The 17,335-nt window shown below is 46.3% G+C and overlaps 1 protein-coding gene across 6 annotated transcripts in view; it reads left to right on the forward strand.

Annotated features, from left to right (window-relative positions):
• Positions 1-16,625, forward strand: part of RXRG (retinoid X receptor gamma) — a 52,454-nt gene extending 35,829 nt beyond the window's left edge. For 3 of the 6 annotated variants that reach the window (XM_014841159.3, XM_014841161.3, XM_014841162.3), the window contains 6 exons: positions 2,293-2,453; positions 2,568-2,697; positions 3,756-3,888; positions 5,106-5,197; positions 6,448-6,553; positions 11,069-11,367. In XM_014841159.3, coding sequence (XP_014696645.2) covers positions 2,293-2,453; positions 2,568-2,697; positions 3,756-3,888; positions 5,106-5,197; positions 6,448-6,553; positions 11,069-11,216 — 770 coding nt within the window. In that variant the 3' untranslated portion in view covers positions 11,217-11,367. Of the gene's footprint in view, positions 1-2,292; positions 2,454-2,567; positions 2,698-3,755; positions 3,889-5,105; positions 5,198-6,447; positions 6,554-11,068; positions 11,368-15,840 lie in introns of those variants that run through there. The other 3 variants (XM_070497212.1, XM_070497214.1, XM_070497213.1) reach the window with 2 other exon arrangements.
• Positions 16,626-17,335: the final 710 nt, after the last annotated feature.

Genomic DNA, 17,335 nt, shown 5'->3' on the forward strand with positions numbered 1-17,335 from the left:
GTGATCTTAGGCGGGTTACCTAACTTCTCTGCAGTTTCTAGTACTTCAGAGGGTTATTGCGAGGATTAAATGAAATGTAATCTATATAAAGTGTGGAGCATAATTCCTGACACAGAGAAAGAGCTCCATAAATTTTTGCTATTATAGTATATGCACAATAAATATATGTTGGAATAATGGATAAAATCCTGTTGTAAGGCAGGAGTTTGTTACTATTTTAAATTACCCACTGTCTCCTAGATGTACCCTAATATATGTAGTGGCGGTAGCTCAGAATGTCTGCCACATAGATTTCCTCCAACAACAGACATCTAACTTCTCATTTATGACCTAAAATAAAGAGGAGAAGTGATAGCAAAGGGTTGCTCAATTAATTGCAAAACTGGGATTAGAATCTAATTCTCTGAAGCCAAGGCTATTTGCTTTGAAACTTGAAGGTTATTTTCCTGGAGTGTTACAAATCTGTAGAAGAAATCAGTTGAGGACTACAAAAGGAACTTAAGTTGCTTTTCCTCATCTTTTAAAATTAAGACAAATAGAAGCCCATGAACCTACTTGAAAAACATAATACAAGAAGCATTCAACTTTAACCAGTAAATCTGATAATAAAAATATATATGATAGTTTCTGTATGTTGACAGTGAAGGAAGACTGACAGAACAGACAGGAAGGAAGGATGGGAGAGGAAGAGAAATAAGGAGAGGGAGGAAGAGGCCAAAAAGAGAGATGGAGAGAGGACCGGAGAAGCCCAAGAGCATAAAGAGAGACACAGAGGAGGGAAAAATAACTACCTTTTTTTGAATTTTTTAATAATCATTTCATTTAATCCTCACAAAACAATCTCAGCTAAGTACTATAATCTCCACTTTATAGATAGGGAAAGTGAGGCTTAGTAGGCTAAATAGTATGTCCGATGTCATTTAGCTAGGAAGTGCTACCATTTTGAAAAAGATTTCCTTGACTCCAAGATACGTGTTTTTGCTCTTCTCTCTCCTACTTTTCCCTCTCTCTTCTGTTTCTTCTTTTTCTTCCTCCTCTGCTTTATTCTCTCTTCCCTTGCTTCCTTTACTCCTTCCTTCCTATCATCACTCTGTCCCAACCAGTGAATAGCATTCTCATCCTGAGGCTTCTTGGTGAATCTCTACAGAGACTTCAGAGTATAAGTTGTGTTTTGCAATCCTACCCTTCTCTGACCTACCTTGAGAGATCAGTGACATCGCTTGCATCACAAACTAGATGTCCAGCGTCTGGTTGCAGTTCCTTCTGCAGCCTTTGTGGCGCCTTATCCCCCTCAGAGAGTAAGAGGTGCTTCTGGGAGTGGATGGTGGGGAAGAAGGGAGAGAAGCAGAGAGATAATAGCTGCTAGTGGAGTAGCTGTCACTGAGTTCCAGGTTAGCCACCTGCCTAGAACATAATTTTCTTGATTCTTGGGATTAAAAAAAATGCATAATACTGAATTCTGCTTATTGCTACTGGGAATAAGAAGATGGAACCCATAGCTTTCTAGATGATGGAAATTAACCCATAAGAGACTGTTGTCTCAAGGAAGAGGACAGAACTGGAGAACGGTCCTGCCTGCATCCTAATGTACAGATCCAGAGGGTTCTGGGAGTTAGAATGAACTTTGATAAAAACCCTAAATTTTGGGAGGCTGAGATAATCCCAGCCTACGTCTTTGCCTATATACCCTCCCCACCCCCCAAATCAGCTGCTGTTTCTGAAATGTCATCTAAGTGACATTCCTCCACCCCTTCACTTACTAAATACCCACATGGCTCCCTGAAGGTCTTTCCTGACAAGTCAGACCAGGTGATGTTGTGTTCAGGCTGGTGCACCAGGGGCAGACCTAATGGGACGTGAATGCCAAGCATGATGCATAGGATCTGACAGAGGGAGTTTTTAAAGTAACGTGCTTACTACTTAACCATTGCGTGCTCACGGTTTGTTAGATGTAGCAGGTAGAGGGAGGATGTGGGACCCTGCAGGGACAGTAAGGCTCATTAAAAGAGCACAGAATTGGAGATTATTAAAACTTAAAATGCAAACTTCTCAGAGTGGTCACCATAATGAACTGGAAAGAATATGGACTAAAGAAGCCATAGTTGGTTCTGCACAGACATAAGCCAATAGCTTTGCTTTCTTTGTTTCATCTGTCAACCTTGCAACATGCCTGATTCAGTGCCATGATGACACCCATTTGACAGATGAGGAAACTGAGGCTTAGGTGGGGAACTGACTTTCCCACCATTATCCTGGGCCTATGGTAACTCTTCATGTACTTCCGCATGCCAGCTGTGCAAGAAGAAAGGCAGAGGAGCCGCGAGCGTGCCGAGAGTGAGGCGGAATGTGCCAGTAGTGGCCATGAAGATATGCCGGTGGAGAGGATTCTAGAAGCTGAACTTGCTGTTGAACCAAAGACGGAATCCTATGGTGACATGAACATGGAGAACTCAGTATGTGGTCTTCAACCTCCGTCATCTCCCATTTCTTAGATGGGGTGGTACATGGGAAAGAGGTGTATTAGAGTCCTGGAATCTGTCCCTCACAATACCTTGTTCCTTTTTCAGACGAATGACCCCGTCACCAACATATGCCATGCTGCTGATAAGCAGCTTTTCACTCTCGTTGAATGGGCCAAGCGCATTCCCCACTTCTCTGACCTCACCTTGGAGGACCAGGTCATTCTGCTCCGGGCAGGTAAGGGATATCGGGGATCCTTTCTTCTTGGGACAATCTTTTGGGCTGCCATTTTGAAATTACCCTTGGGATCCTAAAACAAGTAACCCGGTGGAGCTCTAACCCAGCCAAGCTGACAGGATAACCCTATCCAGCGTTGTTCTTTTTCATATTATTTGTAGGCTCTTGAATTTGGATGGTCCTCTCAAAAACCTTTCATTCTCAAATGAGACATCGTTTGTTAACGGAGGGTGAGACTCTTTCCATGCAAATTTTACCATGGCTTTATAACTAATTTCAAACACAGTTAAATCATCGTTATTGAGCACAATCTGAAGCACTGCCTCATTATTTTTATGAAATTCAAAAACAGACATATTCCCATGTCACAGGTGAAGTAAGGAAAGCCAAAGATTTTTGCCCAGGCTTTACTAGATGGATTCCAGGGTCCCTTCCTATTTTAAGATTCTATGTGTTGTATTCTTTCTTGCCTCCCATTTCTGGGACACTGTGCAGTTGACATGTGCCATATCTCCTCTTTGTCACTGAGCCAGTGGGAAATTTCTGAAGATTGGCTGAGCATTGGGAGCCAGTCCACTCATATCAGCCGCGTTAGATAATGAGGAATCACTGAGTGTCAACTGAAAGCTACATACTGTGATGGGTGCTACTAGACAATGCCAAAGAAATAAAACTAGGTTGTCAGGTCCTGGGGGCAGAGACTGCAAGGTATAGTCGCTTTATCAATCATGTCAGCTAACATAGTGACTATTACCTGTTAAGTGTTCAATCCATATTTGTTGACTGACCGGGAAAAAAAGAGTTCTTGTCCTCCAGCTGCCATTCTGGGCTGCATTCGGTAGACTGTAGGGGATGTGCAGAGCCACGAGTCAGGGGACCCCAGCCTTATCTTTTGTTTCTTCACTAATTAGCTGTGTTGTCTGGAACTAGTTTTGAAACTCCCTGGATTTCTGATTTTGCTTTTATTAAGTGGGGATAGTAATACATGCATTGGATGATTATCAATGAAGCAAGAATGTGCTGGGTCTTCATTCAAGGTCTCTTTCTTATCCTTGCAGGGTGGAATGAATTGCTGATTGCCTCCTTCTCCCACCGCTCAGTTTCCGTGCAGGATGGCATCCTTCTGGCCACGGGTTTACACGTCCACAGGAGCAGTGCCCACAGTGCTGGGGTTGGCTCCATCTTTGACAGGTGGCTCTCTTCTGCTTCTAGTGCTTGTGTGTGTATGTGTATACATGTGTGCATGTGTGTGCGTGTACCTGTGGGTAGTCCTGGGATATAGGATGGACAGCTCAAACAGCTGCACATGGCAAGAAGCAGAGAGCATTAAGCACATGAGAACATAAACTTGGTGAATGAGAGAAGGATTAGAAGAAAGGTTGATACAATGAAGTAGAGCCAGTCAGAGGCCAGCATAGTTGCTGGGCAGCTGGGAGAATCTATTGTCCCTGTGGATTTCCAAAGAACAGACTGGATTATTGACATTACCTAGTAAGTTGGGGGTGGGGAGGTTGAACTGCTTATCCTAGGGGGCCGAGATGGAGATCAGGGTCCGGGATCTGACTTTAGGAGTCTGGGAAGGATGAGCTGAGGCTTTTGCTGGACTCTGCACCAGGATATCCGGGGAAGGTCTGCAACAGAAGCAGACCCACCTTGGTCAGGCAATGATACCCTCAGTCCAGGATTCTGTGCCTTAAATGGTGCTAAAGGAAAATTAAGCCATGTGACTTAAGAAGATGAATGAAATGAGTAGACATGAATGACTTGGGGGTGATAGGATGGAGAACTGGGAGAGAGGAAGACAAGGTTGAAACTAGTCTCTCTGTCCAACACCAGGGCCCCGTGGCTCCTTTCCACTTCCATCATAAATGACCTTCTAGGGCCATGTGCATGTCCATCTAAGATGTCTCTACTTCTCTCCTTCCCTTTCTCACAACATGTTTCAAGACAGAGACCAATATGTCTTTGGGTGGCTCAGCCCTCCTCATGGTGCCTGGAGATTTCTACCCTGTCAGTGAATGCTGTCCTCTGCTGTACTCCTGCAGACATGCGATGCCTTCAGCCTGCTTTGGCTGTTGCATTTCTGCTCATTTCAAAATCCTCTAGTCTGCCTTTCCAGCCCCCACCCAGAGTTCACTGTCTCCTCCTTGGTGGTATTCCCTTGGATTTTACTCGCCGCCATTACTGGCTTTGTTTTGCTGTATTTATTTCCAAATCTGTTTCTTCAGTTACTGTGAGCTCCTTGAGATCAGGGACTGTAATCTTATTCATCTCTGTGCCCCTAGTACCTGGCGCATCATCTGGAAAACAGGATGGGTACATAATAAATGTTGCTTGCATTCATTTTATCAGCCCTTAGCCTGGAACTCATGATTTTCTCATCACCTGCCATTCTTTCCTGTGAACAGAGTTCTGACTGAGCTGGTCTCCAAAATGAAAGACATGCAGATGGATAAGTCTGAGCTGGGGTGTCTGCGAGCCATCGTGCTGTTTAACCCAGGTGACTATGTAGTGGTTAGTCCTCCTCCACGGTCAGCCTCCAGTGCTCCAACATTCTCTGGTCCTCTAGCTCAGCTGAGCCAGAGGAAGCAGGCCAGGAAACCTGTCCTTGGGGAGGGCAGAGAGTCAACTCCTTGTAGCGTCTACTTCTAGAGCCATCTTGAAAAGTTCTGTGAATGGGTGTGGAATGTGCATGTTTGGGGGCAGGTGAGGAAGACAAGAGATGACAGTGGTCTAGGGTAGTGGTAAAAAGTGGTCAGATTCTGCATAAATTTTTAGGCAAAGCCAATGGATTTGTTGATGGATTAGATATAGGGCATGAAAGAAAGAGAAGCATTAAATAAAATTCTCAGGGGTTTTTTGTTTGGTTTTCCTGAACAACTAGAAAAATGGAATTTCCATTTACTGAGATAGAGGTTCTAAGGGTGAGTGAGCAGGAGTCAGGACTTGGTCTTTAGACATTAAAATCTGAGATGGATCATAGACATCCAAGAGTAGCGGCCCAGGAAGCAATTGTTTATATGAACCTGGAGTTCAGAGGAGAAGCCAGGACCAGAGATGCACATTTGAGAGCTGTCAGCCTGATACGAGCTCATCCAGGGAGAAAGTAAACACAGGGCAGAGAAGAGGGCTGAGGGCTGAGTGCTGGGGCATGCCATCACACAGAGGTTAGGGAGTAAAGGAAGAGCCAGCAAAGCAGCCTGAGGAGGGGCGGTGGGTGAAACAGGCAGAGACCCAGAAGGGTGGTGTCCTGGAGGCCCAGAGAAGAAAAGAATTTCAAGAAGGAGGAAGTGATCAGCTTTGCTGGATGCCACTCTGGGTCAAGAAAGATGAGTATTGAGAATTACATAGTAATTCATGCACATGTTTCATATTCTGGATTAGATGGTTAGTTAGTTGATGCAGAACATGGGTCTATCAGGTTTTTCTACCCTATCTCATCACGCAGTCCATGCTTAGCACATAGTAGGCACTCAACACGTGTGAAGGTAATATTTCTAGAATGGCCTGGATAAAATAAAACTCTCCTCCTGGAGTCAGTGGTGGGTGCCTTTGCCCCAAGAGTTTGTTGGGTAGGTTGGGCACGGAAAGGACAGCTGGTGGGCACAAAGGACCAGCTTTGTGTATTTCATAATTGTTCCCCATCTAGTAACTCTAGGGCAGATGGTCAAGGTGAAAAGAGTATTGCATCTGTGGGAGGGTATCCCCCTGAGGTGTGTCACCAAAGGTTAAATCAGTCATCTTTTTCAGATGCCAAGGGTCTGTCCAACCCCTCTGAGGTAGAGACTCTGCGAGAGAAGGTTTATGCCACCCTCGAGGCCTACACCAAGCAGAAGTATCCGGAACAACCAGGCAGGTGAGGGAGTGCTGGAAGAATGTACTAACAGCAGCAGCTCTCCTTCCTTCCATGAATGAATGGCAGTGGGCAACAGGCACTGTCTAGATTTTTTCCAATGTTATTTAATCTTTTTAACAAGCTGAAAGCCACTAAAGCATTGGCTCCAGGAAACCAGAGGTCTTGTCTGTCTTGTTCACTGTTCACCACTTTAGCATCAGAGCCTAGAGCTGTGCCTGACAAATAATATACATCTTTACATGTTGAGTGAACGAGCAAATGGATGAACCATTATCATTATCCCCCATTTCTAATGGAGCACTGGGCTCAGAAAGGGTATGGAACTTGCCCAAGGTTATAGAGCTGGTGCACAGTAGAGCTGGGATGTGTATGTCTGATTTCAAAGAGGTTGTTCTTATCAGTGTGACTGCATTGCCTTCTGCTCTGGCCCAATGGAAAGGCCCCTGCAGTAGACGATGCAGGCTTTGGTAGCCAGGAGAGGTGACTACTGCCCCCCAGGATGCCTCTGTGTGGGCTCTGGCAAGGTGCAGGGTCTGGGTCTAGACTCCTTGTCTGAAAAGGAAGACATTGGTCAGAAGATCTCTGAGGCCATCTACCCGTAAAGGTATTCCTCAGTTGTTACAAAAATACTTTTCTCAAATATTTCCCCTAAAGCACAGCTAAATAAAAGTTTTCCTCTTCTGCTAACTCTAGTTAAAGAGAGAGAATATGATCCTCAAATTTCACAGAAAACTGAAAATGAAACTTGAAAAAACTGCCTGAAAGACATTAGTTTTGTTTTTAGGATTAATTTTATATGCTCCCGATTCTCACTAATGACTTTCCTTCCTCTGTGAAGGAATTTCTTTTCAGCCGTTTTTCCTGGATCGTAAGCCAATGTTGATCAATTGTCCAGAAGAGGCTGGGCTTTGGGTTTCTCGGAGGCTATGAATACATGGGAGTGGGTGGGTTTCAGCCTTCAGTACAACGAATGGGCAGGGCTGCGTATCAGGAGGATTAGCTGTGATCACAGATCCCCCAGATGTTGGTAGCTGTGAACCCACTAGAAGTTTATTTCTTGCTGGCAATTCAGTTCTGGGAGGTCAGTTCAGAGAGGCAACTCTCTTCCCTGACATTACTCAGGGACCCAGGCTCCTTCCTTCTTGGGGCTCCACCATATCGAGAGCCACATTGTGTTTTGCATCCAGATGGTGGAAGGGGAGAGAGGGGGTGGAGCACAGAAGTGAGGCTCTATGGGCAAGACCTGGACCTGGAAAGGGCTCCCATCTCTTCACTCACTTCCATTGGCTACAACTTAGTCACGCAGCCCAGCCAGCTGCAAAGGAGACTGAGGATGTGGAAAGCGGCACGCCAGGGAAGTAGTGGACGCCTGGCAGTGTCCTCTACACCTGCAATGGTTGAGAGTGAAAGAGCCCTACCCAGCAGGTCGGGGCCGGCCGCCAGCAGCAGCTCAGCCTCCAGCTGGTGGGAGCTAACTGAAAGCCCCCTGGTGGATGATTTCTACTGAACCTCCCAGCTCTAAGGCAATATTAACATGTTTCTTGGAGCACATAGTGTGCAGAGTGTTAGGAATAAGAAGGCTCATACTCATCCTTTTCCTGGAATTGGATCTAAGTCATGCTGTTTATCTCTTTAAAAAAACAAAAACAAAATTCTCTTTTTCCTGATTATAAAAGCACAGCATGCTTTGGTAAGAAATAAGGAAAATATTTTCAAAAAATAAAGCAGGTAATAGAAATTGATTATAATTTTGTTTTGGTATATTTCTTTTCAGTATCCTTATGTATCAATGCATGTAAACAATGAAATATGTATTTACAGTATGAAATCATACACATTATTTTTCTCCTTTAGCCATTTTAGACATTTTACCAGATTATTGAAAAGTACGAAATTATCATTTTCAATGATTTTGTAATATTTCACAGAGTGGATCTATCCCAATGCATTTAGTCATTGCCCTGTGGTTGACAGTTAGGTTGTTTCTAATGAATATCACTTTAAAACTTTGGAGCTTGTCCATTTTCCTAGGGAGGGGTGCCAAGGCCCTGGGCTATCTCCAGGCGCTAGGGAGAGATGCCAACTCTTGTTGCCTGGACCACAGCAGAGCCTGGGAGTTCCAGGAGGGGGTGCAGAATTTGGGCCCCCTGCATGTCCTTTGAGTATGTCCAGCACAGCCTGGACGGAGCATGACCACCTGAGGCTGAGCAGGTACAGCAGGGGTGCCACTCGGCTCAACCAGGTAGGTAAGTGTGCTGAAGGCTGCTCACCTTTGGTTTGTGGAAACTGGTTGAATGGGATCCTGGCACGGCCCGGTCAAGGCAGTTTTCTCGGTGGTAGAGTGCTGCCACCCCGTGGAGGCTTTTCAGAAGTACACATCACTGGGGCCGAGTTCTGCCTTCAGCCGGAAGGCAGAGCTCCAACACCAGGAGCGGGCAGAGCTTGCAGGCACCTTCACTCTCCCATGGCGGGAGCCTTCAGAGGCTGTGAATCCTCCTTGCTGCCAAACCCATGAGTGAGGAATGTGATGGCCTCCCCCATGGCTCTGGCTATTAGTGGGCGTGTCTATTTCTATGGTCCTCATCTCGTTTCCTAAATCAAGGTCAGACAGCAAAGAGAGCAGTATTATTGTGTATTTAGCTTTTAATATATGGTAAAAGTTTGGCATTTTTAGAGTATCCAAAACACCTTTTCAGAGTTAGCCTCCGCCTAACTTTGCACTGTATGGAGAAGTGACTTCCTCTGCCTAGTTCCATACTTCATGGCACAGCCACCAGCAGGAGCCCAGCCTCCCAACTCTATCTAATGGTCTCTTCGCTGCAGGGTGACGCCAGTCAGATGCATTCAGAGGCTTTATAACCAACATTTTTAAAGGTTTGTGTTAGCATTTGCTTAAACCTTTAAGTTTTCCACGTAGAGAAGTAATTTGTACCTTTCTAGATGGTGCCATTTTAGATTCTTTTTATATTGCCCCATTTCGTTAAAACTTCATGTGGCATGAATATAGAAATATATGCATTTTCAAGGAGTATTAAAATTCCAATTTGAATTTTCATGAAATTCACGAACCTTCTCATGAAATGATGTCATGACACCCAGGGAAGGCCCACCCCAGCCAGGAGTCTCTGCTGTAAAGCCATAGCGACTGATGTGGCTTTGGTCCCTGTACTTTTTATTGGAAGTTGTAAGGAGAGTTTCTTGATTTCCAGTTCTCGTTAATAGCATTAAAATAAGCTTTATTGGCAAAAAGGATTTTGAGAGACGAAGAGGGGCCCCAGAAGCAAGTTGGAAAATGTCACAGTTGGAGGGGCCTAAAAAGGATGTGCAGATGGGAGGCCAGTTCTTCCACACACTGGCCTCTCGCCTTTTGGTGAACCTCACAACCAAGGGCCTTAATTAAACAAGAGTGTGTATGAATATGTGCATGCACTTGTGTGAGTATGTGCACACGTGTGAGAGCATTGTGCAAGTATGTGTGTGAGGTGTATAATAGAGTGAGTGAATGTGTGCACACGTGTGGGGGGAGAGTGGTAAGGATGTGTACGCATGTTTATGAGGCATGTATTGTGTGCGAGCATGCATAAGAATGTATGAGTGAGTGTGTAGAGGTGTGTGGGAGGATGTGTGTGTGTGCATGTGTCCGTGTGACAGTGGTGAAGGTGTGTGTGCAGGCACATGCATGCATGTGTGAGGCGTGTGTAAGTGTGTATGAGGGTAGTGTGCATGCGCATCTGTGTATATCTGACAGTGGTGGGGTGTGTGTGCACATGTGTGGGAGGCAGTGTGTGAGTGTGTGTGAGAGTGTGTGAGAGCGTATGTGTGAGTGTGTATGCAAGAGACCACGGGCTTCTCAGAGGCAGAGACTACTATTTTCTATCTCCTTCTCTTCCTAACTTAAAGGTAAGCACTGACTAAGAAGCTGGTCTTACAAATTGGTAACAAAAACAAAAACTGAGGCAAATTGAGGTCTCGTTGCATAAAGTGCCTGTGGTGTGAGGAAAAGCATTGTCTGCTGAGGAGAGAAGAACTGCTAATCCTGAGAGCTCATCAGAACCTAGCAGAATGCCTGGCGCACAGTAGGGACTCAAGCTAACTTCATCTGAGGGGGACAGCAACCATGGGTGCAGTGTATGCAGTGTGCCGTGCTCTGGTCTTAGAGCTTCGGCAAATCCTCCCCGAGAATGTGAGCAGCACAGCTGGTTAGGGGTGGAGACGTGAGTCCATGCCAGCAACTAGTTCTCCTCTTGCCCACCAGGAATGGGGGACATGCCACAGAATTCAAAAGATTCTCAAGAGGCCTCAGGGTCCAACTTCCTCCTTTAAGAAGATTAACTAGCCCCTTGGCCCATTTCTGAAGCTCCCTAGGCTTAGAGATTCTCTGACTCCGACAGTCTCCCCTTCCAGGCTCTCTGCTATCACAGATCGGTCGAGAAGACCAAACGCACTGCCTTCTGCCAGCAGCTGCCCTGGGCGTGCTGGCGCCCGGGTCCTAACCCCTCCCCGGCTTCCCTGCAGGTTTGCCAAGCTGCTGCTGCGCCTCCCTGCCCTGCGCTCCATCGGCTTGAAGTGCCTGGAGCATCTCTTCTTCTTCAAGCTCATCGGGGACACGCCCATCGACACCTTCCTCATGGAGATGTTGGAGACCCCGCTGCAGATCCCCTGAGCCCCACCAGCCACAGCCTTCCCACCCAGGATGGCCCCTGGGCAGGTGTGTGTGGACCCCCACCCTGCACATGTTCCTCCGCCTCCCACCCTGACCCCCTTCCTGTTCCCAAAACATGATGCTTATAATAAAGAAACCTTTCTACACGTGAGACTTTTATAGGTGGAGTTTTGTATAGATGTTAAGGGTAACTCTTCTTTGCTATCTAATGGGCTGGGCATCTTTCTGGAAGTTCTTGGGAAAACTTAACCAAGCCTCTGTACATATAATTGGTTTAAATTATTTTTTCACTTGCCATGGAAAGCAAACGAACGAATAATAAAATAATATATCTGATATTGGCACCGCTTGGAGCACGGGGTGTGTTATTGGTCCACAGTAAAGTTACCTCTGGTGTGGGAGCAGATATGTTGAGGGTTGGGGGCGGGCAAAGGGGCTGTGGTCCTGAGGGCAGCCCCTGGAGAGACTAGGAAGAAATTTTGTCTTTCAGAGTCAGCTTGTTTTTTGGGTTTTTTCCTTCTAAAATAATGAGCACAAGCAGCCTTGTCCTGATTGGGGGCAATTGAGTACAAGACCAAGGGAAGATGTTCTCTTGATGGGGGGAGATTCTTGGGTCCTGGGAGTTGGTGAGACATAGTAACAAAAGAATGGATTTTCTGTCATTGAGCAGCAACAACAGCAGAAAGAGCAGAGTACATCAAGTTGCTTTTCCATCATTATCTAACACAATGTAGCCAGTTCTTAAAAGGGAAAGAGAGAAAACCTCTCCCAGCTTCTAGCCTAGGATCACCCAGTGGTCTTGGAGCCCTAGTGTTTGCTGGACAATGAGCTCCTTGAGGGTGGGAGCTGTGTCTAACTGATGCCACAGCTAGCCTGTACAGTCCATCTTTTTCAAGTCCCCTTCCTCTCATTTGCAGGAACAGGGTTTAATAGATACACAAATCTATGCTATGATTTACGTGGTGCCCCTTAGGATTGTAGAGTGTACAACGTGAACAACTGCATGTGGCAGTCCTGCTTACCTTCTCTGTGTCATCAGAACCTACCTGGAGCCTGGCATGCAGTAGGCACACAGTAAATGTGTGTTGTTGAATTGGCTTCCACACAACTGGAAAGAATTCCCTAAAGCACATTGTGGATGGCAGTTGCCTCGTTCCCCATCAACAACTTGTCGTCTTAGAAAATCCCAGGGCTCAACTCTCCAGTCCAAATACATCCATCAGTGATCACACAATTCTGAAAAAATTAAAATGGCTTTATTCCCGGGAAAAGTTTAGTGATCTCTTAGCCTTGGACATTAAACAATGGAATTAAAATCTTAATTAGGCTGCTTTTTTCCCCCTTTTCTTTTTTATGTACATTTGTTATGAACCATGATGAAAATGATTGGGTGGGGGAAAACTAAAATTTAATCATAGGCTCCCTGGCATCGTCCCTCCTCCAACATAATTCACTGGACACATTCAGCTGCCCTGCAGGTCACACGGGGCTTCCAGGGAAATTCACCATGCCCCACCCTCTGTGGTAACCCGGGTCCCATTCCAGTCTTTGAGCCCTTCCTTACTGAACCCTGACTCTTGCTTGGAGCAAAATACAGGCCAATGAAGGCCCAGCAGGGCATCTGCACGTCCATCATGTGGTGTCTCCTGGAACTGTTGTCACCGAGCCCCATTGAGCTTGGCAGGATCTGGGCAGGCGTCTCTTTCCAGGCTGGTGCCATGACAGTCGGCCATCTCCTTCCTGACCTAGTCCGCCTCACACTTCAGGCTGAGCAACTGAGTGGATGCTCCATCTTCCTTAAGGCTCGGCTCCACAGCAGCCGCAAGAAGCTTCTGAAGAGAGAGACCCTTCATCACGTGGCTCGCCTCACCAACAAGAAGAGTCGGCTCATGGAGAGGACGGATTGTCCCGTCAATGCTGAGTACTGTGTTCTGAGTCCCACAACCCCGTACTACCCAGGCTGACTCACACAGATCACAGCGTGGAGCGAGTCAGCCTTGAGTTCACGGGATTCTCGTGCCCGGAGCCAGGGCCCGGGGCTCCAGGTGAAGAGTCTGGATTCTGGACACAGCTGGAGCCTAGCTCCTGGATCTCCCAGCTGTTAGTCTTGCATTTGGGAAGAAGTTGCTTAACCTCTCTGGCTCTTATTTCCTTCCCTTATTTGTAAACATCAGTAATAATACCCATCTTACAAGGATGAAAAGATAAAAAGACGCATTAAGCCCAGAGTAAGAGCACATGCTTTGGCACAACACATACTTGAGTCTGAGTCCTGACTTTGACATCCATGATGGGCTTAAATCTCACTCAGCCTCAATTAGCTGATCTGTAAAATGGGATAATTATACTACTTGCCCTAGAATTCCTGTAAGGATTATATAAGATAACATGTGTAAAGGTTTTATCACAGTATCTGGCTTGGAAGATGGGCAAAAATATCTATTTATTTTCTTCTGATGGTGAGATTGAAGTTAAAACTTAATCTTGGGTTTTTGAGGAGATTACCAGAAGGTTCTATTCTGCAGCCTGGCCTGGACCACCCAACGTGCTGTATAAGGAATCAGAAAGTTCTGGTTTCTAGGTTTGGTTTAACCCTTTCATTCCAGTTTGTATCTTCATCAGTAAAGTGGGAATAAGCCGCCCCACTCACCTGGCAGTGCCGACAGTGCACAGTGCACGGAAGAGCGTTGAGTGAGCAGCAAACGCTGTGCAGATGAAAGGGGTTTGGAGCTGTAGAACCTATATGCTGAGTCACGTGGTGGAAACTAGTTTAGGAAGGCACCATGGTTACAAACCAGGGCTCTGGAGGCGGCACAGTCGGCCTCGATTAAAATTCCATCTCTGACCTCTGAGTGACCTTGGACAAGTGACTTAACCTCTCAGACCTCAGTTTCAACTTTATAAACTGTAAACAACAATAGGACCTGTTCACAGGGGTGGTTGAGAGAATTAAACGAGATGATCTATGAAAGATACACAGCACATGGTGAGCTCTCAATTAATTTTAATTATAGCATCTACTATTATTTATCCAAATATTTTCTACAGGGTTCATGTTCTGAAAAGGAAAGTCCAGACCCCATGGAAAGCCCCTTCCTCACACGTAACTTCTCTCCTCCACACCCTTTTTCTTCAGCCCAATAGCTCCCCACACATTAGCCTCCATCCTCCAGATCTGCACTTCACCAGTGAAATATGGTCCCTCACTTTCCTCAGATGGCTTGGTGTGGAAATTAGTGAGAAAATGTTATGACAGCACTTCATACACAATTAGAGATTATTAAAAAGATGTCATTTGCACAGTAAACATTTTTTGGCCTTGACCATTCCTGTTCATAACATTCAGTGAAACCAACCAAATGATACTTGATTCTCATTTTGTGTTACTTCCTTGCTCAAAAGCTTTCAATGACTTCCTTTTGTCTATTAAGCAGTGTTTCTCACCAGGGGGTAATTTTGCTCTGTGTCCCCCAACCCCCAGAAGATTAGCAATGTCTGAAGAGATTGTCACAACAGGGGGGATCTACTGAGTAAAGGCCAAGGATGCTGCTAAACATTTACGACGCACAGGACAGCCCCCCACAACAAAAAAGTGTCGGCCCAAAATGGCAGCAGTGCTGAGACTGAGAAACTCTGCTATAAAGTACCACTAATGGAACAGAAAATCAAATGAGATTTCCTATAGCGCTGGAATTTTGGCTAAAGCCCCAAAGTGCGGCCAGGAGGTCCCCTCACATTATAAAGAGGAACAACTAGATACATCCACGCAGAGCTTATTAAGATAAATGAGCTGATTCTGTGCCTTTTACCTTGTACTTCTTCTTGAGCCTATATTCATAGATGAGTTAAATTTAAGAAGAAAGTTCCTGAGAATAAGGAGTATTTGGGAGCAGTGCTGTGGCTTTACCCGAACCCTCCAGGGAGCCCAGGAGGAGAGAGGGCCCCCATATCCAAGCCAAATGAGAGGGCCATAAAAGAACCCCTTATTGAGACTAGACGTGGGTCCCTACAAGAACGGGGGGGGGGCTGGTATCTCACTCCTGGCCGGATGCTTGCTCAGCGGCTGCAGTACAGAGCCATCCTGATGGAAATGAGGGAGTGCTTGGAAGGGCCGGGAATACTTGTGAACAAAGAGAGTAATGCCTTCCTTTTGACTAGAGAACTCTGAAGACAGGAGTCCATCTTGAGGGCAATAGTGGGGCAGGGAGAGAGGGCAGCAGTGCATGCCCCACCCCCCCACACTTGGTCTGGTCAGGATGTGGCATTTTCTGTGGGCCAAGTGAACACCCTGGAAGGAAGTCATGCATAGAATATCCTGAAGGTACCAACCCCAAGGCAATGGCCTGTCAAGGCCAGGGGACCCCAGCAGTAAGAGACTGCGGGTTGAACTACTGTGGTCAGCGGCTAAGGGGTCAAGCAGAGGTTGACATCGTATTAAACTTGAGCTCAACAGAGCACACATTGCCCATACCTGGTTACTGTGTGGCGTGATGTTCCCCGTGGGGCCTCCTGAAGACCACTCTGTGCCCTAATGAGAGCCATCGGGTGGGCACCTGCTCTGTGGACAGTGTTGCTAGCATCACATTCTTAAGAACTTTTCCTTTTCTTCCCATCCTTCCAACAGGACCCCAATTCCCTGATGGAGAGAAGGAAGGAACGCCCAAAAGAGGAAGAAGGGGGAAGAAGGTGGAGGAGGAGTGGAAGCATTGCCTCCATCGTCTTCCCAGTGCAGGTCTCAGGCCAGCAGTGGGGCCCCACAGGAAGAGCCTTTGAATTTGATGTGAGATTGAAGTCTGGATTCGACTGGACTTTTTAACTACCAAATGAGATATTCTGAGCTTTGCCGGAGGTACTGTCAACAGATAGGGAGCAGAGACACCACAGAGCAGGTCTGGAGGCTGTGGCTGGAAGAAAAGAAAGCTTTTCCTGTCTGTATGGCTTGGCCCCCAAGAAAGACCAGCCACCTTGCTCTTCCTCACCCACCTCACAGCCCACTCAGCTCCTGATGGCTTGGCTTTTTCTCCAACAATCTGCTGCCTATGTCTTTGCTCAGGCTGTCCTCTCTGCCTGGCACACCTTCTGTACCAGCTACAACTGGTGCAGATGAAACCTACTCGCCTGATCAAGATGATCAAGTCCTACTCAACCTGTAAGGCCAGCTCAAATGCTGCATCCCTATGGAGCTTTCCCTGATCTCTCCATCTTTGTAATTTTATGATTATTTTGTGCCTCCATTTGGAACACATCTACGCTGTGCTTCGCATTATTGACTAGTTGTACATACCATTAACTTTACTTATAAATTCCTTAGATCAGAGATCATGTCTGATTCACCTGTGTATCCACAACAGCTCTGAGCAGAGTGCCCAGCCTGAAAATGGCATTCAATAAATGTCCTTTGGGATTGGCACCTTTGCTTTCATTCCCAATAGATGGCAGCCCATGGAAGGAGGGCAGTCCCATAGCATGCCCAGGAGCCTCCCCATTGGAGTCACGAGCCAGTAAACCACCCTTGGGTAGACCGTTAGCAGAAGGTATAAAAGGTCTTCCCTGTCTGCCCAGTCACTCTTGATGGGCACGGTGGGCACTGACTAAAGAAGTGGAGGCAGGTTCTTTGCCTTCAGGGGACTTACAATCAAGACAAGTAGAAGGCACAGGATGAAGGGATAGAAAGAAATGATATGTCGATAACACTTCAGAGTTTATGAAGCACATAAGGATCTATGATCATAATCTGGCTGCCCAGAAGGAGGTGGGGAGCTCTTGTTACCTCCACTTTACAGATGAAGAAACTGAGACTCTAGAGATCCATGTCCTGCCCCAGGACACACACGGTGGGCAGCAGGAGGCACTCGGCCACCCTCACTGCCCATGCAGAGCCAGCCCCGCCGAACTCCAAGACCCCCGGTCCTAGTCCTCAGCTAACTTTACATTCAGCACCCAAGAAATATCTGTAGATTGAGGGACCGGTACATACAAGCAGCAAATACAAAATAATAAGGGAAGGGTGTTTTTAATAAATGTAGAAATTGGGTAAACAAATCACATTTAGCTTTGAAATCTTCAAGACATTTGCTGCAACGATATTTTCTTTGGATAGTTCTTTACATTTGTCTTGA

Source organism: Equus asinus, chromosome 25 (genome assembly GCF_041296235.1).
Source record: "Equus asinus isolate D_3611 breed Donkey chromosome 25, EquAss-T2T_v2, whole genome shotgun sequence".
NCBI classification, from domain to species: domain Eukaryota; kingdom Metazoa; phylum Chordata; class Mammalia; order Perissodactyla; family Equidae; genus Equus; species Equus asinus.